Here is a 24624-nt window from a genome sequence, read left to right as displayed (position 1 = left end):
GACTCTTGATTTTGGCTTTGGTCATGATCTCACTGTTCATGGATCAAGCCCCACCTTGGGCTCTGTACTGATAGCACAGAACCTGCTTGGGATTCATTCATTCATCCATTCTCTCTCTCTCTCTCTCTCTCTCTCTCTCTCTCGCACGCATGCGCTTTCTCTCTCTACCCCTTTCTCCCTCGCTGCCCCTCCCCCACTCGCGCTTGCTCTCTCGGTCTTTCAAAAATAAAAAAAAAAACTTAAAAAAAATCAGTATATCTATTTTAAACCTTCACCTTTAAATGTTTACTTTAGTTAAGATTGATGTTACCTGGATTCTACCTTTTTTTTTAGTAAAATCTTTTTTAGTGTTTATTTTTGAGAGAGAGGGGGAGAGAGAGAGAGAGAGAGAGAGAGAGAGAGAGAGAGTGTGAACCGGGAAAGGGCAGAGAGAGAGAGGGAGACACAGAATCTGAAGCAGGCTCCAGGCTCTGAGCTGTCAGCACAGACTCGGAGCTCAAACTCATGAACCATGAGATCATGACCTGAGTGAAAGTCAGACACTTACTGACTGAACCACCCAAACACCCCTCTAGCGTTTACTTTTAAATTCTGTTTTCGGGGTGCCTGGGTGGCTCAGTCGGTTAAGCATCCGACTTCAGCTCAGGTCACGATCTCGAGGTCCGTGAGGTCGAGTCCCACGTGGGGCTCTGGGCTGATGGCTCGGAGCCTGGAGCCTGCTTCCGATTCTGTGTCTTCCTCTCTCTCTGCCCCTCCCCTGTTCATGCTCTGTCTCTCTCTCTCTCAAAAATAAAAATTAACATTAAAAAAAAAATTTTAAAGAAAAAAAATCCTGTTTTCCTTTTTCTTTTTTTTTTAAAATTTAACGTTTATTTAGTTTTGAGACAGCACAAGCAGGAGAGGGGCAGAGAGAGAGGGAGACACAGAATCCAAAGCAGGCCCCAGGCTCTGAACTGTAAGCACAGAACCTGACTCGGGGCTCGAACTCACAAACTGCAAGATCATGACCTGATACGAAGTCAGGTGCTTAACCAACTGAGCCACCAAGAGCCCTTAAATCATGTTTTCTAAAAAATTAATTGGGCATTCCAGATGAAGTAATTCATTCTAGATTGTATAAAGGTGTTAAATACACCAAAAGGTTTATATCACACTTTTCTATTCAGTATTATTTATGAGAATGTTTTCTTTCAAGATGAAGTTAAAGAATTTATAACAGAATAACTAATGGGATGGAGATACCTAATCTATCTAATACTTAGGTATTTTGAAAATTTTTGAGACCACATAACAATCATTTTTAAATGATTTGGAATGATTTTAAATTCATTTTGGAAGCCAAAATGATGTTTTGTTTTGATTTCTGTCTCCTACTGAGAACCTTTAAAACTTTAGATAGTATAATAATGCCAATGATTTGGTGTTTTGGGTGTGATGTTCACAGATTGGCCAATTTGTACTTAATTGAGATGATTATTTAAGAAATCTAAAGTCATTACACATGATATTGTCAAGTTTCTGCAAGCCGTAGATTACAAAGGAATTTTAATCTATTTGCCAACTATACTTCATTATAAGTCTTTATAAATATATTTAATTAGCATATAGTACTCAGGAATAAATTCAAAGGCACTAGGTTAAGCTATTTCAGCCTTTTATTGCCTTAAAAAATAATTAGCCTACCTTGACTCTACTTTTGCTGCTACACGATCTGTGAAAGAAAAAAATTAGGGCATGTAACTTAATATTTTGTCTGAAAATTTTAGGTAATTCTTTTAAAATAGTATTAATTGGTGTGATTTCATGCATTATACTTTGTTAGGTTGAGATTTATAATGCAGATTCTCATCTATTCTATTTCCTGCAGTATTTGTAGCTCTAATTTCTTTATGATCTACATGATCTTTATGAATTTTTTCAACAAATTCTTTTATGCATTAGCCCTATTCATGATTAGTATCAATAGGCATATAATGTTTGGCTGTCTTCTAACTTTAAATCCCTCTCTGAGAAATTCTGCCATTATGGCCCTGGAAGCAAGCTCAGTTGTCTTTTTTTTTTTTTTTTTTTTTTTTGGAAGAATGCCACAGAACATTGAAGTTGCTGGTGGCAGGAAAACTCTGAGAGTTACAAATTCAGCAAAAAATAGCGTGTTGATTTGAAAGTCCTACATTTGTAAATGGAATTTATTTTTTGAGAATCACTAAGGTTATTTTTTAGACCTTTGCCACTCAAAGTGTGGTTATGGAGCAGTGCTTTTCAAACTCTGAAAATCTTGTTAAAATGTGGATTTATAGGTGTGGGGGGTGGGACCTAAGATTCTGCATTTTAACAAACTTCCAGTGTAGATGAGGCTGTTTGGTATGTACTTTGAGTAGCAAGGTTCTAGAGTTCCCAGTGCCCCAATCACCTATCTTGATACATTTATTAAAGTTTTGAAGAAGCATTCTACTTTATTCTGATACTTGATACTTAAACTAAATTCTATTAGAACAAAGCAGTTGAGGTCTTTCAGCTTCAGTTTTATTATGTATATTTATACTTACTGCTTACATGTGACAAGTTTAAGCAGTTCCCTTCATATTGGTCTTATCTTGCACCAATAAACATGAGATTGTGGAATCTACTAGAGAGGAGTCTATGTAGTATGCTGGTTAACAGAATAGAGCCTCTAGTTGTCTGATCAGACCCCATCACTGACTAGGCTTGTGACCTGGAACAGGTCACTTAGCCCTCGGGTTGCTGTGAGGATGAAAAAAGATAATCTGTTTTGTACAGTGTTTGGTGCTTAGTTAGCTGTTACCAAGAGAAAGGTAATCAGGCTTTGTGAGAATACTACCTTGCCCAGATCATTAGGATTCTGGATAGAGAGTGAAGTGATCAGAAGGTAAGGAGTACTGCCTTGAAGAACACTGGCATAGAGCTAACACACACCTGTTTAGGGACACTTACTTATCCTGCCCTTCTTTTGTGCATCTTTGTCTTGCTGTTCCCTCTTACTTTGTGGAACTGCAAACAGTCTGAGTTTTCTTCTCTACTGTCCCTAAAGCTAGCTAGCACACAGCTTTTTTTTCTTAAGGGTTTTGTTGCTAGTCACAAGGGAGGAGACGTAAAACAGAAAAATAACTTACTTCCTTTTCATTGTACCCATCTCCCCACTTAGATGTATCTGGAAAAGAGAAAGGCACATGTATATAAAAACTCATGTACAAACCTAAGGCTTGTATTTATTCTAGTCATTTCATCTGGGCTGCCAGGTTTGACTCTAAGCAGGATTGCTTGTATTTATTTAAATTCTAATACAATGTTGTAAGAATTCTTTTATTTAGGATTTTTTAAGGAGATGTAAGCAAAAGCAACAAAGTTTGTTTCTGCAGTAGGGCTTTTTTAAATGATGAAAAGATGTCTGTATATACTGTACAATTTCAGTGAAGGTTGAAATCCATAATTTCTCAGTTTGCTGATGATTTTGAGGTGGGGCACTAGTTAAATGTTTAGTAATAGTAAGTCATTTGATTTATTATGAAATAATAGTTGAGGACAAAAAATTGGCTTGAGTAGTTCACTACTATGTAGGATATTTTTCTGAGTGAAAAACTTAATTGCCACTTCTGCATTCTCTTACGGATTTTCAAAGTAAAGTTATTTTAATTACTCATTTCATTAATTACACCACAACATGTATAATTATAAGAGAATAAAGACATTTTTGACTTTCAACTTTGCGTACTTATTTTGATATCTTTTTTTACTTATATTTTCTTTTCATTGTGAGTGTGTGTGTGTGAGTGAGTGAACATAGCTGTAGGTAAAGCTAACAGGAGCTAAAGATAATTTAAATTTATGCCAGTAGGGTTTAACATTAATTTTAGCATAAAAGGGAGTAAATGGAAGATTGCAGATAGCTTTCTGTGTAATTTACATTCATATGCATCTGTTTAGTTACCTGAGATAAAAATGAAATGTTTAAAATTAGGGTCCTGCATGTGTTGCTTATATTCAGTTTTAATAAATGAATGAATTTGGCCTTTATCAGAAATCATAATGATGTACCTATTTATCTCTAAATTTTAACTTCAGTATCATGTAGTATATTGAATTATTCAGCAATAGCAGTCAGATTATTTGGTTTCAAGTTTTTGTGGTCTGTAGTTTCATGAAAAATAGTTGCATTGTATCTCATGGTATAATTATTCCTTTTAATATTACACATTTATTAAATACTTATATCAATAGATATATCAATTTGCTTAAATACGGGTTGCTAGTAGCTTTGTTTTTGTCATTACAGTTCCTTGGAGTGTAGTACAAGTAAAAGCATGTTTATTTCTTTAAATGTATGTCAAAAACTCAATAGGACTCAAGATAATTTAACTATATAAAATTTTGGATCTGCTGAGAGACATCTGAGAAAATGATAAAATAATATGTGACTCCTAGCTATCATGAGTTGTATAATTTTATACTTTTGGCTTCAAATTTATAATTGTGTAAAAACTACCAATAATGTCCCTTGATCATCTGAAATGCTATTAAATAATAGGGGACTTGGGCTTAAATGTGAAATAGATTTGGACTTTAGTACACTTGGCAAAAAAGATGTTACCACTAACAACCTGGAAGCCCCAGTGATTCCTGAGTATGTGTTGATTTTCAGTTCTTAAATCAGTTCTTTAATTTTAAAGGAGACAGAACCAAAGAAAGACTTGAATCCTCGTGTTTTTCATTAATTAAATTGAACTAAATTAATTCAAGTTATTTATTGAATATTCGTTACATGTTTGCATGTTAAATCCTGGAGGGTAGAGGTGTGTATCTCTTTTCTAGTAGCCCAGGTGTATTGCTACAAACTTTGGAGTCATAAGAGTTTATTTTGAGTACTGCTTCTTCCATTTATGAACCAGTTGATCTTGGGCAAATTACTTTTCTGAGTTATATAGTTCTCAAGATATTTCCACCATTACTCAATCCTTATGAGCAGTTAACTGGATTGATACTATCACCACATTCAGAAAGGGTTACCTGCTTTCCTACCTTTGGTGGGTAGTAGCATGGTATAGGGGAGACAGGTTAAGAGCATGGATTTTAGTATTAGATTGACTTAAATTTGAATACTACAGCTAGCACCTTGACCATATTCCTCACTTGTTCTGCCTTATGGAAATAGTCATTTTCTTAACATTGTTGTGGAGGTTAAGGGCTTTCTTACTTCTTTATCTCTCATTCCTGGCACATAATAGGTACTCAATAAATATTTATTGAGTAAGTAAATGCCTGGCATAGTAGACATTCACGGGAACTTTCTTCCCTTTTGATTCCTAGTTCATTCCTGCCTCTGAACTAGATGAACTTGAAACCCAGTTTGTGTTTGAGATATTTTTAAACATTATTATTAGCTTTTTAAAAAATTAATCTACTTGGTTAGGTAATATTTAGGATGAAAAAAGACAAGTTTACATTTTTTAAGGGATTTTTTTTTTCAGTAGAGGAAGGTTACTGAAAGCCTTGATTATGCATGAACCTAACGTTGTGGTTGTTTCTAAGCTCCTCATAGTTTAATGTGTTTTTATCACTCTGTTATTAGGCTTTCATATTTTATTTGCTAGAATACAAGATGAATCAACCATATATACACGTGAAGTAGCAGGACTATAATTCCATAATTTAGAAACCTTTAGTATGATCTTAAATTTTTAGAAATGTGGTTCTGTTTCAACTTTCTATGCCTAGTGAATTAGTGTTATGGTATATATTTAGCTTATTGACTGTAATTGAAGCCTGCTTTATGCAGTTCTTTGGATGTGCAAAACATTTACCTCTCTGTGTGGAATTGATGTTATGTGTACATTTTTCTCAAAAAAATCTTATCACATTACATTAACACAAACACATATCAAGCATTTGATGACCCTCATTGCACTATGAATTCCTTGATTCATTTTTTTTTTTTTTTTTGAGAGGGTGAGAACACATGAGTGCGGGAGGGGCAGAGGGAAAGAAACAGACAAAGAGAGAATCTTAAGCAGGCTCCACATTAAGCACAGAGCCAGACTTGGGGCTCAATCATTTGAGCATGACTTTTGATTTTGGCTCAGGTCATGATCTCAGAATCATGGGATCTAGCCTGTACCAGGCTCTGCACTGAGCACGGAACCTGCTTAAGGTTCTCTGTCTCTCTCTCTCTCCCACTTGTATTTTCTCTCTCTCAAATAAAATAAAAAAATTTTTAAAAAGAAAAATAAAATTATTCAAAATATGTATTAAAGTCATACTGTGTACAAAGCATTCTGTATAAGCTTAAGTGTGTTTTGCGTGGGGTACGTCTTTGTTAGCCCAAATATGTTTATAAAGACAATCTTAGAGTTTGTTTATTCATTTTCTTAGAATTCTTATGTTACTTTTACTAGTAGTCTAAATAATAAAAATTATTTTTAGTGAAAAAGCCAAAATGTTTCTTGTTTCATTTTAGTCTCCAAATGTGTAATACTACTTTTCCTTCTTTTTTTCCTTTAAAAATATTAGTTTTTTCTTTTTTTTTTAATTTAAATTTTAGTTAACATATAGTGCAATATTGGCTTAAGGAATAGAATTTAGTGATTCGTCGCTTACATACAATACCCAGTGCCCATCACAAGTGCCGGTATGGCCCATCTCCCACCCACCTCCTACTATCAACCCATAGTTTGTTCTCCGGTCATTAAGAGTCTCTTGTGGTTTGTTTCCCTCTCTCCTCTTTTTTTTCCCCCTTCCCACATGTTCATCTGTTTTGTTTCTTAAATTCCATATATGAGTGAAGTCATGGTATTTGTCTTTCTCTGATTGAATTACTTTGCTTAGCATAATGCATTCTAGTTCCATCTATTTCATTGTAAATGGCAAAATTTCATTCTTTTTGGATAGCTGAGTAATATTCCATTGTTAAAAATAGTATTTTAATAACTGATCTCAAGTGACTGGTTTTTCCTGGTATCCTAGGCATTACGTTTTACTTTCTTCTTTTTCTTTGAAACAGATTTATTTGAAAATGTCTATGGGTCTTCAGTGAAGAGAAGAGAACTTGAAGATCTGAAGGATAATATTGGAATCAGAGGTCATAAGCCACTTAACAGCATCACTGTGTCAAAGAAACGCAATTGGCTATATCAGAGTACTCTGAGATCTTTTAACCTGGAAGAAGAAAATAAGAAATGCCAAGACAGAAGTCATTTATCCATCTCACCTAAACATCAGTTATCACGACCTTTCCTCAAATCATCTGAAGAATATTGTACATATGTGGTGTGTAATGCTACAAATTCTTCATTATCAAAAAATTGTTTAGATTTTAATGAGGAAAATGATGCAGATGATGAAGGAGAAATATGGTACAACCCCATTCCTGAGGATGATGACTTTGGTATATCAAATGCCTTGAGTTTTGGTGAGGCAGACCCTGCTGTTCTGAAGTTTCCTGCTGTTAGTTTGAGAGTATTGTCTGGTCCAGACCTAATGAAAGCAGAACAGTACACTGAAGGCTTGCTGTACTCTTCAGAACACAGAGGCAAGGTTCATACATCACAGTCAAATGAAGTGAATCCTGTTGAGTCCATCCACTCCACAGAGCTCGTGCGGCAGTACAAGCAAGGGCTTGGACACAAGACACAAGAAAGAATAATGGTAGAGGAGAGTCTCATGTTGAAATCTCCTTTTGCAGGTAAAGATGGTCACATGTTTGCCTTTCTTCTTCTTCCATTCAATTCTTGGACAGTAGCTAAAACTAAGTAGAGATGTCTATTGTAGCTATGTACTTTTCCTTACAAAGTGAGTGTGTTTTCATAAAAATAAAGAAAACTTCAAAAACGTTTACAAATATTTGTATATAGATGGTGGTTTAGTTATTCCTGTCACAGACTTGATTTTGTAAGGGGTGAAGATGCTGGGGTAGTCCTACACCAACTGTTAGTGCGTCTGTCCTTAATTAGTTTCTCTTAGTTGAAAGAGTGGGATCATGAGGTGCAGAAGAGAAAGATACATTTCCTTTTTGTTTTTAATTTTTTTTTAATTTTTTTAATGTTTGTTTATTTTTGAGAGAGAGAGAGAGGCAGACTGCAAGTGGGGGAGGGGCAGAGAGAGAGGGAGACACAGAATCTGAAGCAGGCTCCAGGCTCTGAGCTATCAGCACAGACCCCGATGCGGGGCTTGAACTCACAAACCGTTAGATCATGACCTGAGCCAAAGTTGGATGCTTAACTGACTGAGCCACCCAGGCGCCCCAAGATATATTCTTTATGTAAATCTAATTTTGCTTCATTCATTCATTCACTCATTCATTCATTTATACCTAGCCTGGCTATAGCTGAAAAGTTGTATAGTCCATGTATCAGTAGTTATTACTTTACAGTTTCATGCCTACATTTCCTCATGAACAAAGGAAAGGAAGAAGAGAAAAAATAAATGAGAGGTAAAAGTAAAGACCTCGCAAGTAGGTGGGTGTTGCAATAGTTATGGAACCTAGAAAAGAAATAATTGAAGTTTGATGCATATTAGGTTGCACCATATGAAATTGACAGTTTTTGATCTGCAGAACACTATATGAAACAGTTCAACCTAATGGTTTCTTTCTTCCTTGATTGCCTTGAGTTTTTGATGTGCTTCTTTTAAAATTTGGTCCCAGACACACTAGGAAATAGCAGAGAGCGTATTTAGTTGCAAATATCAAATGTTGGCTAGAAAGCAGTTCTGTTTTATATCAAGTTGTTTTAATTTATAAAATTTCAAATGATACAGAATATTCAAAGATGTGGCGTATAACAGATGCTGTCAGTATCTTGTCCTTATCCCTTGGGATTTATTATTTATTTAGATGGGAAAAGCCTCCATCCAAACATCAGTATCTGCATCTCTGCTTGAGGATTCTGGCAGGAGTGTTAGAGAACTTCTCTGCAGGAAGCCTAGGAGTGCCCCTCAGTGAGTGACTGTTGGAGTGCCCACCAACCAGAATTGGTGTAGAACCACCTCAGCTCTCTCATGCCCTGGGTGTCATAATTCTACATCATTTCCCAGAGTTTTCTCCTGATATTAAACATGAGTTGCCTGTAGTAGTAACAGGCTTGATTGTTCTTGGATTTGCCCCTGAATTTTCTCACTTCTTGCTGATAATTATGTGCTTTACAAATACATTACTTGGATTTGAATCCTTTTCTCAGGGATATGTGGAGGTGGAATAAATGTTATATGATAAGAGAAAAAGTGAGTTAAATAACAGTGTATACTATATTATGTCAGTTTGAAAGAAACACTGAAAAGTTATACTAGAAAAGTTAAGTATCCCCCCCCCCCCCCACTGCCATGTTAGGATTGAAGGTAATGAAAAATTTTGTGAGTGGGGCACCTGGGTGGATCAGTCGGTTAAGCATTGGACTCTTGATTTTGCCTCAGGTCATGGTCTCACGGTTTGTAAGATCGAGCCCCTCGTCCGGCTTACACTGACAGCGCAGAGCCTGCTTTTTTACATTTTTAAAATTAAAAAAAAAATTGTGTGTGTGCATTTCTAATTGTAGACTGATTTTTCAGAAGAATTTGTAGGTTTTTTTTTTGTAAGCTAGATGGAAAGAGGAATAAATGCTTTATGAAATAATAGTTTGGAATACAGGTTGTGATTGGGGTGGTAGGGAAGCTTGCAGGAGTATGGCAGAGAGTGATGGGTTTGTATGGTGCAGGAAAGGCAAGAGGGCATAAGAATAACAGCAAAGTCAGAAAGCCAGTGTCTGTAAAGTTACACATATTTTGATTTAAGTTGCTGTCTTCAAACTTTATTATTTTATGTTTGTGGCAAATTGTGAACCTAGAAAGACTAACAGATATTATAAAAACAAAAACAAAAACTTGAAAGTAGGTTAGAGCTGTTATTTATGTTTCCTCTCTCTGTGTTATTCTTCTTTTTAGCATCTTATTAAAATATAATAAGCACAGTCCTAAGTTGACTAAAGGAAATATTTAGTTTATTTGTATGTCATCATTTTGTTTTAGTTTGATCAGAAAGGTTACCTAAAGTGATCTGTTTTCTTTAGCAATATTAACAGAGCTGTTGAGGGGTGCCTGGGTGGCTCAGTCAGTTAAGCATTTGACTATTGATTTTGGCTCAGGTAATGATCTCAGGGTTGTGAGATTGAGCCCCACGCTGAGGGTGGAGCCTGTTTGGGATTCTCTCTCTCTCTCTCTCTCTCTCTCTCTCTGCCCCTCCCCCTCTCGCTCTTGTGTGCATGCTCTCTCTCTCTCAAAATAAATAAACATCAAAAATGAGAACTGTTGAGAAATAGGCAAAGATAATGGTTGAATTTCAAAATAATTTTCTGATCAAGAAATAAAAAAGCTTGAGTATATTTAGTATCGCTGACAATTTTTTAAACATTCTAACACAATTATGACTTGTTATTTTGTTTATTAAGTCCCATATGTATATTTATGTTTTATCTAGTTGCGATCATAGCGGTCTGTTTTTGGTGTTTTTGTTTTGTTTTGTTCAAGAAAGGGAGAGCATGCCCCTTCCCCCACACCCCCATGTACAGGGGAGGGGCAGAGGGAGAGGGAGAGAGAGAATCTCAAGCAGACTCCCTGCCCAGTTTGATGCCTGACTTGGGGCTCAATCACACGACCTGAGGTCATGACTTGAGCCGAAGTCAAGAGTTGAATGCTTAACTGACTGAGCTCCCCAGGTGCCCCTGTTTTTGGTTTTTGATATTTCCACTTGATGTTTTCATCTTGTATTGTTACATGTAGATTAACATTATTGTTTACCAATTTTATAGTATTTAATAGGGTTGATGTGTCCTAATCTATTTGACTGGTTATGTTGGGTGTTAATAGATTATTTCCACTACTAGAGGAGTGATCGTCATCATGATCTATTTCACTTTATTTGGATTAATTACTAGTATCATTACTGGGTTTTTATGGCTGGTAACTATTATAGTAATTACTATATTATATTTCCTAAAAGGTTTACCACTTTACAGGCAACTGACAATTGGTTGGTTGATTAATTGATTTACTCTATAAACGCTCAATTTCTGCTGTGTGCCAGTTACTGTTCTAGGTGCTGAAGGAATGTGCCAGTTTCACTTGATTCTCGCCTAGTTTATGGATTTACAAAGACTTTCATTTTGTACTTTCCCTGTATAGCTAGTCTGTGATTTGATTAGTATAATTTTGGTTTAATTTTAAGCAATTATTGAATTTGGTAGTATTTCAGCTCTTGGGTTTTATAAAAACAAAGCATTTTTATTTTAGTAAGTTTAGTCTTGTCTGAAGTAGAAATTGCTAACATACACAGGATTTCATTTTAATAGTTAAAGACTTCAGTAAGAATATTTAATGCATGATGTGTAAAAAAAGTCAAAATGTTAAATTAACTCCGTAATACTTTTATAGAACCTAGAGCAATTTAATATACTGGATAGCTTTTTAAGCCGTTGACAAAATAGATTGTAGACTACAGCAGGACTCTGATTACTATAGAATGTTTTAGGCCAGTAAACCAATAGAATTGTACTACAATTTACAGTAACAAGGGAATGCTTTGTCTAGTTTATCAAATATTCCATTTCTTATTTGTTATTTACCAGAAAAGCCCCACAGGCATACTTAAAATAGTCCTTTCTCTATAAAGAAACCACTTCTTTGTTTTTAGGACACATAAAGAGGGGAGGAGGGAGATTATATTAGCACTTTAAAAGAAAGGTCATTTAATCTATTGATTTTGAAATGAATTAATACTCTCTTTTGTTATTTTAATTGTGAAATGTAGTATTTCATAGAGTAACCTCTGATATTAGGGTCATTAGAGATCTTTATAAGGAATAGTTAGAGGAAGTGTGAAAAACTCATTTAAATTTTAAATAATTTAAATCATAGATTGTTTCATTCATCTTTTTTTTTTTTTTAAGTAAGCTCGAGGCCCAGCCCCAAGATCAAGAGTCACATGCTGTCCTGAGTGAGCTAGCCAGGCACCCCTAAATTGTTTCTTTAAAGAAACAGTTTAAACTTATATAATAGATTTAGAAGTTATTTTCATTTTGCTTTATTAAACACTTAAATAGGAACAGTTTCACATTTTAAAATAAAATTGATTAGTCAGTTTATACATTTTTTTTTAAATTTTTTTTTTCAACGTTTTATTTATTTTTGGGACAGAGAGAGACAGAGCATGAACGGGGGAGGGGCAGAGAGAGAGGGAGACACAGAATCAGAAACAGGCTCCAGGCTCTGAGCCATCAGCCCAGAGCCCGATGCGGGGCTCGAACTCACGGACCGCGAGATCGTGACCTGGTTGAAGTCGGACGCTTAACCGACTGCGCCACCCAGGCGCCCCTATACATTTTTTTTTTAACTGAGGGATTGAAAGTTTAAGGTTGAGGGGCCCCTGGGTGGCTCCTCAGTCAGTTAAGTGGGTTATGCGTCTGACTCTTGATTTTGGCTCAGGTCATGAGTTTGTGAGTTTGTGAGTTTGAGCCCTGCGCCCGGCTGGCGCTGACAGCCTGGAGCCTGGCTGGGATTCTGTCTTTCCCTCTCTTTCCCCCCTTCCCTCCCTTCCTCTCTCTAAATAAATAAGTAAATAAACAAACTTAAAAAAAAAGAAAAAAGAAAGTTTAAGGTTAAATGGAATATTTTATTTAAAAACAAACATTTTATTTTTGAGAGAGGGAGAGGGAAGGGTTGGGGGAGGGGAGAGAGAGAGGGAGACAGAGGATCTGAAGTGGGCTCTGGGCTGACAGCAGAGAGCCAAATGCGCCCAAACTCATGAACCATGAGATCATGACCTGAGCTGAAGTTAGATGCTTAACCTACTGAGCCATCCAGGTGCCCCTTAACTTCTTAATAATGGTTAAGAAGCCACCATTAAAAATCAATTTAATGTATATGTATAGACAGAAAAATGTTTAGAAGGATGGAAGTACTCTAAAGTACAGTATTTAAGAATATAGGCTCTGAAGGCCTATGCTTAGGTTTGAATTGTACCTGTTTCTGCCACTTAGCTGCTTTGTGATCTTAAACAAATCAGCTCTGTGCATGAGGTCCTTGTCTGGAGGATGGGATGCTTGTGGTATCTTAACTCTTAGGGCTATTTCAAGAATTAAATCAGAATCTGTGCATACTAAGTGTTAAATTAATTTTTCATACTTTGTCTAGCTCAATAAATGTTGGCTAGTGCTATAAATATTAACAATTTACTGTTAAACTACTTTGGATATTATTTTCACCTCACTATTTATAATGACTCATCTCTTAATAGCTCAGTTTAGGCTATATGGATTTCTTTGTGTCTTTTAAAAACTTTTTATTGTAAACCTGGATAATTTTGACATTCAGGGGGGGAAAAAGCTATTTTTGTGTGGAGAAAAAAATCAAAAACATTTCAATGCTTTACTCTTCATGAAAACTGAGAAGATAACAAAACTTATTTATGTCTCTGTACTGTTATTTAATATATTGAAATTGCAAGGAAAGGCCCTAATTTAGCTTTTGAAGTTCCAGGGAATTATTGTATATAAATAATAAAAGAAAGAAAATGTCTTTATAGTTTTTAAAATTATTCAATTAGCTTTATGATATTCAATATTCAGTTATTCTTTTTTTCTTTTTTTTTTAAGTTTTTTTTTAATTTACATCCACATTAGTTAGCATATAGTACAACAATGATTTCAGGAGTGAATTCCTTAGTGCCCCTTACCCATTTAGCCCATCCCCCCCTCCCACACCCCCTCCAGTAACCCTGTTTGTTCTCCATATTTATGAGTCTCTTGTGCTTTGTCCCCTCCCTGTTTTTATATTATTTTTGTTTCCCTTCCCTTACGTTCATCTGTTTTGTCTCTTAAAGTCCTCATATGAGTAAAGTCCTATGATATTTGTTTTTCTCTGACTGATTAATCAATATTCAATTATTCTTGATTAACTGTGTTTCATTCTATGTATAATCTTTCGTGATATGTTCTGAGGGAACATCGAAGAAAGAAAGGGCTCGTAGTTGTCAAAATTATAAACTTATTTGGTTTTTGGGGTGCCTGGGTGGCTCAGTCATAAAACATCTGACTTGATCTCAGCTCAGGTCTTAATCTCAGGGTGGTGAGTTCAAGCCCCGTGTTGGGCTCTGCATTGGGCATTAAGCCTACTTAAAAAAAAAGGTAAATAAATAATAATAATAAGCTTGTTTTGTTTTTAACTTTTTTAAAAAAAAACACTGCTTGGGGTGCCTGGGTGGCGCAGTCTGTTGGGCCTCCGACTTCAGCCAGGTCACGATCTCGCAGTCCGTGAGTTCGAGCCCTGCGTCAGGCCCTGGGCTGATGGCTCAGAGCCTGGAGCCTGTTTCCGATTCTGTGTCTCCCTCTCTCTCTGCCCCTCCCCCGTTCATGCTCTGTCTCTCTCTGTCCCAAAAATAAATAAACGTTGAAAAAAAAACCAAAAAAATTAAAAAAAAAAAAAACACTGCTATGTGATAAAATTTAGTTTTTAGAGAAGTATAAACAAATGTTCTTTTATTAGAGTAGGATTTCTTTTTTCTTTTTAAAATTGGAGTAGGATTTCTAAATAAACACTCAAATAGATAATATGCCAAAATAAACATATCAAAATAGGAAGCTTTCCTAGTTTACTCTGATATCCACTGTTCATGGTTATAAAATAACATACTCCCTGAATTATATTGCAGTGGGAAAGATTTAAAAGGAATCTATATTACCCTTCCTCCAAACCTTTAAAGTAGAAAAGAAGATGGAGACGAAGATGCTTCTTTCCACCCTAAGCCATTTGGAAATCCCGACCCCCCTTTCTTTAAGATTTTATTTTTATGTAATCTCTACACTCAGCATGAGGCTAAAACTCACAATCTCAAGATCAAGAGTCACTTGCTCTACCTACTGAGCCATCCAGGCACCCCTGGAAATCCTTGATACTGTGTTTGAAGGTGGTAATGGAGATTTACCTAAACTTGTAACTTACTAAATCTCCCCAGTGTGATAAAACAAGGGAGAAATTTCTGTCCATGGGAGAGTCTGTTTAGTTGATGATTTATAAAGTAGGAATCAAAACATATCACCTTATAATATCTTTTTTTTTTTTTTTAAAGGTCCTGGGATCCTAGGTGCTACAAATAAGACTGAATTGGGAGCTACCGAATTATCTTCTCCAAGCCCTAGCCCTGTGAAAAAAAGCAGTTCAATTAACTGGTCTTTCCCAGATAAAATAAAATCTCCACGAACTGTGAGGAAACTTTCCATGAAAATGAAAAGGTTGCCAGAACTTAGCCGAAAACTGAGCGTTAAAGGAACTTTCAATTACGTGAACAATCCAGATAATACTCCTTCCTTGTCTAAATGTACCTGTCGAGAAATTCATCATGCCAATATTCTACCTTCTGGGAACACAACCACAGCTGCTAAGAGGAATGTCATAAGTCGGTACCATCTGGATACCAGTGTATCTTCTCAGCACAGCTACCAGAAGAAAACATCTGTGAGTTCCAAGTATTCCTGCAAAGGTGGTTACCTCAGTGATGGAGATTCACCTGAACTTATAACTAAATCTAACAAACATGGATCTGACAACAAATTTGGAAAGGGAAAAGAAATAATTCCAAGTAGTTGCAGCAAGAGTGAAATAGACATTGATGCTTTCAGACATTATAGTTTTTCTGATCAACCTAAGTGTTCTCAGTACATATCTGGGCTCATGAGTGTGCATTTCTATGGTGCTGAGGATTTAAAACCACCTCGGATAGATTCAAAAGATGTCTTTTGTGCAATTCAGGTAGATTCAGTAAACAAAGCAAGAACAGCTTTGCTCACATGTCGGACAACATTTTTAGACATGGATCATACTTTCAACATAGAAATTGAAAATGCGCAGCATTTGAAATTAGTAGTATTCAGTTGGGAACCGACTCCAAGAAAAAATCGAGTGTGTTGTCATGGAACTGTTGTTCTCCCCACCTTATTCAGAGTGACAAAGACACATCAGTTGGCTGTCAAACTTGAGCCTAGAGGTCTTATTTATGTGAAAGTGACTCTTCTGGAACAGTGGGATAATTCTCTTCCTGGACTGGCTATAAATCGAGAACCAGTAATATTTGGTGTTGATATTCGAAAAGTTGTAGAGAAAGAAAATACAGGACTGATGGTGCCACTTCTGATACAAAAATGTATTATGGAAATTGAAAAGAGAGGCTGTCAGGTATTATTTCAGTTTCTCTACTACCTCCCGATGTATTTATCTACCTTAATTAATTAAATTTATAGTAAGTCTTGGGGGAAGGGATTCAAGGTAAGGTTAAAAAAATCTAATTTAGACATTTTCTCATTCCTATTTTTAAAATTTATCCTATTATTGTTTAGGGTATAATTCACATCTTCACCTACATTGTCAGTGAGCAATTGAGAGCATGCTAGATGGTTCCACAATTTATGTTGTGATGCAGAGTTATGTGGGTTTTATACCTCGCTATCAGGATTGCTTTACAATGACATTCCTAAGAAAAGCCAGAGCTATGATAGGCAAAGACTAATTCATTTAAGGAATGTTTCTGCATGGTTTGACATTCCTGTGGTACAAAATTCCAACAGTGAATCTTAAAACCCTGCTATACTCCTAAAACTAACTCCCTGTCCTTGTTCCCTGCTCTCCCACATCCCACACTTCAGGAAGTATACATAAGCTTATTTGTCTCTGAACTTTGGGATATTGTGGAGGATGAAGAGAGGTCCTACTAATAACATGTCTCATTCTCTCTTCCTTTTAAGTGAGAAGGTAACAATAAAATAAAATAAAATAAAAAAATAAAATAAAATAAAATAAAATAAAATAAAATAAAATAAAATAAAAAAATGTAAAAGCAGGCCATTAAAAGAAACAAAAACCCTGGTGTTATATATAATAAGATATGTAATGTTAACCAATTGTAGACCTTATCTTTTTTTCATTAATACATGTGGACTGTGACAATGAGAAACAGCATATCATTCAGGATGTTATTCTGAGGTGCAAGTAATAGTTTACATTCAAAAATTAAGCCTAAAATTAGATGTTCTGAAGTATTTCTGCTTTAATACTATCAGAATTTATGACATTGATTAAAAACATCAGAGGTAAATATCAACGAATCAGAATTATGATTTCTTTATATGTAGAAAAGAGTTTTAAAATAACTCACCTTGAACCTGATGTGGAAACTACAGAAACAGTGTAAGTTAGTGGGGTTTTGTATTAAGATGCAGGAAACTTGGGTACCGGTTTCTCCTCCATTATTAATTAGCTGTGTGATGTTGGGCAAGTCACTTAATCTCTGTGGGCCTTATTTGCTTATATCTATAAAAGTAGATGCAGTAGTTTCCTGAAGGTAAGAGGTACATCTGAGCTTTTGAAACCTCTTCTCTATTATTCAGATAGAGTTTATATTTTCTATATGAGAATACATACGGCTTTTAGTTTCCAATCCAACTTTTGGTCCAGTTACTTTTTCTTAAGGTTCTCTGTTTTTCTCCCATTTTTTTTTTCAGGCAGTATGTAGAAAGGTCAGAGATTAGGCCAATTTCAAATTATTAAACAAACTTTTACAACTGAATTTTAAAATAAGTAACGCAAATAGCACTGTACTTTTACAATCTATTTTCTGAGATAGTTTATAAAGAATGGGTATATAAAACTTATAATTTTTTCATGAGTTTTTATTCAATTTGTTACAATCAATTATAGTCATTATTCTTTGAAGCTTAAATTATCCCAAATTTGGCTAGGGAGTGCCTCTTGCAACTAGCTACTGATTGCTTTGTTATATCCCCAGTAGCGTTTGAGCATTTCTTTTCTTTATGACTAAGACTGTTGTAATTTATTTTAAATACCCACAAAATATTTTTAGCAATGCTTTTTATTTCTATACTTAAAGTTTAGAAATAGTTATTTTAATAAAGAATTATTTCCTATGAAGTAAAAAATTTATAGTAGTCCATTTGGAACTGCAATTTTTAAACACCTTTTTTTGTTTGTTTGTTTGTTTTGTTTCTTTTGCTTTTTCTGTCTCTCCCCTGCCCTGCCAGAGAAAGAGGCTTATTGTGTCTACATTTTACAGACTAGCACACTGCTTAAATTTTGGTTACCTTTTTAGGCAGTAATTATTCTTGTGTTTGTTATCAGGAGCATCAGGTTTTAACAGTCATACAAAAATAGTTTGTGGCATCTTCCAAATGCTTTGAAGGCTATTACCACCTATCCCCTGCTTTCAATGGGAAAAATTACGATGGAAATCATACTCCTGGTTTATCCAGTACAGATTCTATCACTGATAGGGGCATTAAGCATGTACTTGAAGTGTTTGATTTAAGAAGTCAGCCTCTGAAATTAGGGGTATATCCTAAAGTGTCTTTTCCTTGAAATCTCTGTATTAGATCTATCTTCTTTTATTCACCTTTAAAAATTACCTTTGTATTTTCAGCTTTGTGGACAACATGTTACCATTAATTTATTACTTACTATTGAAGTATTGCTTTCTTTAACTTGTTCTAGGTTCACCTCCTTCTCAAGTTCAAGGGGATACATCTTTATTATGGGATTTTGTGACACTTAAGTGTGCCTACACCAGAAGGGCTCCACTCAATCAAATTAGTTTCTTCTAATAGCATTTTCTTTGATCCTGTTAAAATTTTAGTTTCATTTTCTGGATCATCTGTGGTTCTACCATGTCTTGTGATGATGTGACCAACATAGGACATGCTATTCTCAATGCAAATGCACTATAAATTTGTATAAGAATAGGAAATTTCCTTCTAAGTACATTCCTTAGTTTCCCATATTACATCGATCCTTTTGAATGTAGCAGCACCTTGCATTACCTTCTCTCAGAAATAGTTGTAGTTTCCTTAGTGTCTTTCAATTAATACTTAATAGCTTATCATCTCAACTATTTTGGATAATATTTCTCTATGTCCATTAGTAACATTTTCCTATATCAAGACCCACCTTTTGTATTCTATCAGTTATGTAATGACTTGGAGAGGTTTGTATCATAAGTACACCTGGAAATTTCATTTGTGTACTCCTTTTCCTAGATTGTTTATATGATTTTAAAGTGATTCCTGGTTCAAATCTTTGGGGATCCTCACTGTTTGTTCTTACTTTTTTCTGTCTTGAAATAATTTCTTTATAACTTCCTTCAACTCAAGGTGATTCGGCTTCCTAAACAGTCTTTGATGTGGAAATATAATCAACAACCATGTATTTTTCTTAATTTTCTTGAAGGTTTTTTTTTTTTTTTAAACTCTGATTGCTTAATCAGTCATGTTTTCTCTTTACAGATACAGTGCTGATTTCTTCTCAGTGACTTTATAGTGAACTTCCTAAGACTTAGTATTTTATCTCCTATATGAACTGTGTTTAAAAAATGAATCTTTTTAATGTAGGGTGGGTGGTATCTGTGTATCTTATATACATTTTGAACTAAAGGTTTAATTTTAATTTTAATATATTGTAATTGAATTTCCTCTGTCCCTTTATAATCAATTAACTTAGTAAGTTAAAAAATTCATTTCTTCCTGAGGATCTTTTTTTTCTTCTAAAAAGGTAACTTCACACAAATAGTATATTGGAATTTTATTTCAATGGTATTACTTTTTTATGGATAAATAAATTGAATTTAAAGAGATTAAATAATTTGCCCAAATTCACTAAGCAAGGAGTTACAGAGTGGGACTATATGGAATCCCAAACCCTTGTTTAACCACTGTGCTGCATTTCTTCTTCAGGGAGAAGATGTGAAAAGGCATGCCCTTGGGGCATGGAGATATTGGTTGAGCATATAAGACTAAAGGGAAGGGCTTGTATCTTAAGATAGCCAGCATTATAGAAATCATAGTATATTGTCTGAATTTAAATGAAAGAATATAGAATGTTTTTATTAAACTGATGAATATAGTCTATGGTGAGATTTCAAAAGCTGTTTGAGGTATTTTTAATTAAATGTCATTAGAACATATTTGATTACCAAGTTCATGTGACTTAAATATTTTGTGCTGTTATATCTTCTCCTTATCAAATTTATCATAATGTGGCCATAATTTTATTTCTAGGTAGTAGGCCTGTACCGATTATGTGGTTCGGCAGCAGTCAAGAAAGAACTTCGAGAGGCTTTTGAGAGAGATAGCAAAGCTGTTGGTCTGTGTGAAAACCAGTACCCAGATATAAATGTAATAACAGGTAATAAATAATTTTTATTCTCTGTACACATTCTGGAAAGAATACATCTGTAGGAAAAGGACTTAAAATACTGTTTTGTAGCCTAAATTTAATTGGGTTTTATTCTGAAGTCTTATTTTCCTTCCTTCACAAACATTGTATTATTTTCTGTGGGGAGGTAGTACCAAGATATGGTCCTTGCCCTCAAACAACCAATAAATATTGGGGGGGAAATACAACCTATGTTAAATTACCTATTACTAGGTAGCAGAAGGAAAAAGGTACATTTTCTTCATAGGAGGATAAATAAAACACCATCAGAGTTCAGTTTGATTGTCGCTAGGTCATGTAAAGGGCATTGACTATTTGGATAGAGAATTCAGATTTATTTACTAGGCAGAGGGGACCCATCAAAGATTTTTTTATTTATTTTTGAGAGACAGAGAGAGGCAGAGCATGAGCAGGGGAGGGGGAGAGAGAGAGAGAGATACAGAATCTGAAGCAGGCTCCAGGCTCGGAGCTGTTTGTTAGCATGGGGCCCAAACTCACGAACTGCAAGACCATGACCTGAGCTGAAGTCGGACCCTCAACCGACTGAGCCACCCAGGCGCCCCCCATCAAAGATTTTTCAGCAGGGGAGTGAAATCTTTAGAGAGATAGTCTTCAGGAATATTAATCTGGCAACTCTATGTGACGGATTGTAATTAAAAGAAACCAGAGGACAGAAGACCAATTAGGAAGCCTTAGCAGTAGTACCAGCAAAGAGGTGATAAGAGCTGAAGGAGTCTTGTAGCAGTAACAATAGGAAAGAATAGAACTGAAAAGATGTGAAGAAAGAGAGGGCCCAGACAAGCATGACTTTGACGCCTTGTTGATTTGGTACCATTTGCAGAAACTAAGAAGCTGAGAGGAGAGCTACTGCTTTTGGTGGAGAAATGTGGAAAAAAAAAAAAAAAAAACCACAAAAAACTGAATTGGGTTTTGTTTCAAACTTATATACTGAATTTGAGGTACTAGTAGGTGATCTACATGGATATATCAGGCAAAGTAGAAAGTGCTCATCTACAGCTAAGGAGAGGATATAGTAAAATTTACCAAGTGGTGAGTATATTCCAATATATAACATTGGAAATATACTTCTAGTACTCCTGAGACGTGGAGGTGGGAAATGGCAATGTGCGGGTCATTAGCATATAATTGTAATTAACACTTTGTGATTGTCGGTAAAGTTTGAAGAGACAAGATCTTTGAGGATCTCCAAACTTTGGAGGCACGAAGACAAAGAAGTTCCAGCTGAAGAGATTGAGAGGATAGGAGTCAGAAAGTTTGGGAAACGAAAGACAGTAGTTTAAGGAAAGGTATGAGGCAGTGTCATTTGATGGAGAGATCATATAAGATGGGAACAGAAATAAGGCCTTTGAATTTGGCCATTATGAGATTGTTTATCACTAATCGATATCTTCAGGGACTCTTGACTTATAATTCCGTGTTTTTGTTGTTGTATTTTATTAGCAAAGTTGTCAAGCATATATAAAAGTAGAATACTGTGACAAACCCTCTATATCTATTACCTGGCTTCCATAATCAACACATGACCATACCTGTCTCTTTTATACCCCTCATTTGATTCTCCCCTAGACATGGATTATTTTGAAATATATCTTCAGTATCCTATCCTTTCACCTATAGATGGTTTGGTATGTATCTTCAGATCTTCTTTGTATTTTGATAGTTCTTTGTCTTCCCTCTACTGGTAACTGCCATTTTTTTTTCATGCTGTAATATTATTTATCTCTCTAATTTGATTTGTCATTTTACATGCAATTAATTGCCTCGGAGAGAATTTGAGGAAGGTTCAACCTGCACATATTAAAGAGGTTTTTGTTGGTTGGAATCCTTTAAAGCTTACTTTTAGGATTGAGGCTTTTCAAATAGTTGAGATTCCCAATCTCTGAATTCTGAATGACTGTATTTTCATGTATTTAATATATACTCTTAGATAATCAAAACTTTGATCCTAACCATTTTAATTCTAATAGACAATAAATCAAGGAACTTTTTCTTTCTTCTAAATTTTAGCAAACCAGAGATAATGGTTACTTTTATTTTTATAAAGGAAGAAAGCTTATTCTTTCTACAAAAAATGAATTATGTCTACAAAAAAGAAAGTAGAATTTTTCCCTTAATAATATGTAATTAACAAAATTAGTAAAGAATCCATTAAAGAGAGATTTTATAAATAGCAGTTCCCAGGAAATTACACTCTATAACTAAATGAAATATTTAATCTTGTTGAGGCATTATCTTAAAAAAAAAATTGTGCAAATATGTATGAATTAAAAAGATAACATGACGTGGCTTGATTTGATTATTTGCTATAAGACAAGGTCCTTAATTAGAAATTTGCAGCATGTGGAGATGATATGAACAATAGGTCAATGAATGTTAGATTTGTATCATTCGTTTCTAAAATTGAGTGTCTCCATAGTTTATGAATTGGGTATTTTTTTGCTCTGTTGTTTATACTCTTTCATTTCAGGAAAGCTGTTTTTCAAAAGAACCTAGAGCTATTTTCTTTCTTGATAAAAAAAACAAAACAAAACAATGAAATGATGTAAAAGTTGTCTGACAAATATCATTGAGATTACAATGAATTATATGCAAGGTCTCATCATGTCTCAGTATAAAGGATATTGTTGATTTGTAGAATTTGCCAGTAATAATGTTGCCTCATGTGTTCCATGTGAACTCAAATTTCTAAGTAAACTTGAAATATAATTAACAATTCAGTAGTTCTAAAAAAATGAGATATTAATGAATGATAGAGTTTACTCACAGTTTAATGTTTATTTTTTTTTTGAGACAGAGAGAGACATGAGTGGGGGAGGGGCAGAGAGAGAGACACACAGAATTCGAAGCAGGATCCAGGCTCTGAGCTGTCAGCACACAGCCTGTACTTTACTCACAGTTTAATGTGTTCTTAGTAGTTGGTTTGTCTAAAACACATAATGAAGTACGCTAGACAACCATATTTTTCATGGGGTACAAAATTTAAGGTATGAAATCTATTCATATTTGTTTATAGCTCTTATTTATCAAAGGAACAAGAAATTAGAAAAGTAAAAATACTTATTATTTAGTGATTATTAGAAAAGAATAATAATCTTTCCTTCCTCCTAAGAAGGAAAATCCAATTTGAATGTATCTGCCCTTTATAAAATAGACATCATATTGCAGGGTTACACAATCACTATCTAAGTTCAATACTTAGACATTCATTTGACCATGACTTTTCTAATTTTAATTCTTTTTAAATTCTTAATTCTTTTATTTTGCCTCAAAAGAAAACTTTATCAGCAATAACCCCCAAATTATCTTTAATTCTTTTATTTTGCTCAGAAGAATACTTGATCAGTAGTAACCCCAAAGTTATCTTTAAACCATTAATAATTTTCTTCATTTATGTATATTAAATATGCATTTCCCCCACCATGCATATTATATGTTCTCTGATCTCTGGCACATTAACTTTAAAATTATTTTTGTTTTTCTTTACCTGCATTGAACATAGACACCTAAATTGTATAAATACTAAGGAATGCAAAACACTGAGGAATAGTAATAGATTTAGCAATCAAAATATACTGAGGCAGTATAGAGAGTCCACTTAATCACTTATCCTTCCCTATCTAGAAGTTAATTGGTTTACTTACTAAATATTTATTGATGTCATTTACTATATGTCAGGCATTCTTCTAGGCACCAGGGACAAGTGAACAAGATGAACAGTATCTCAGTCCTCATATATGTATTCTTGTAAGGGAGGAGAATCAGTAATCAATGAATAGTAAGATATAGTAACTTATGCATGATAAGTAGGGCAATGGGAATGATACTGATTGGAGGTAGTAGTCAACTTGGTGACTCCCATGGTTGGAGTGATCAGAGAAGAAAATTGATATGAGAAGTGCCTTTTGAGCTAAAATCTATATAATACAGAGTTAACCATTGGAAGATCTGGGGCTAGAGTTCTAGGTAGAGGAACAGAGTGAATTTTGCAAATTGAGAATTAATAAAATATAGGTATTACAGACCAGTCTCTGAGAAATAGAAGTAGTTTTAGTTATCAGAATGCCTTTTTTTTTTTTTTTTTTTAGTGTGATGATACCTATTTTATCATGGGGATGAGTAGAATTTTCCTGTGTTGGTCCTTGTGCCTGAATGAAGGTGAGAGGCATATGGTTTCATAGTATCTAACTATTACAGAGCAACTTAGATGTTAGCCAAGAACCCCTTCTTTATTTACCTATAATTGCCTGCATTTTCTTCAGGTACATGGTAAAAGATGTACTATGTTGCACTAAATAAATTTTTCCATGTAAATTTTCCCCAAGTCTCCCTTACATAGTTTCTGTAGCATTAAAGACTGTC

General features: G+C 34.7%; 1 protein-coding gene across 2 annotated transcripts in view; it reads left to right on the top strand.

The window, feature by feature from the left end:
* The window catches only part of SYDE2 (synapse defective Rho GTPase homolog 2), a 54296-nt gene that overhangs the window by 7049 nt on the left and 22623 nt on the right, over positions 1-24624 (top strand). For both annotated transcript variants that reach the window (XM_040470825.1, XM_040470826.1), the window contains exons 2-4: positions 7013-7693; positions 15101-16203; positions 20088-20214. In XM_040470825.1, the coding sequence (XP_040326759.1) occupies positions 7013-7693; positions 15101-16203; positions 20088-20214 (1911 nt within the window). The remainder of the gene's footprint in view (positions 1-7012; positions 7694-15100; positions 16204-20087; positions 20215-24624) is intronic.

Source organism: Herpailurus yagouaroundi, unplaced genomic scaffold, assembly GCF_014898765.1.
Source record: "Herpailurus yagouaroundi ecotype Mexico unplaced genomic scaffold, PumYag 77, whole genome shotgun sequence".
NCBI lineage: Eukaryota > Metazoa > Chordata > Mammalia > Carnivora > Felidae > Herpailurus > Herpailurus yagouaroundi.
The sequence above is the reverse complement of the archived record's forward strand: the minus strand, read 5'-3'. Positions and strand labels throughout refer to the sequence as shown.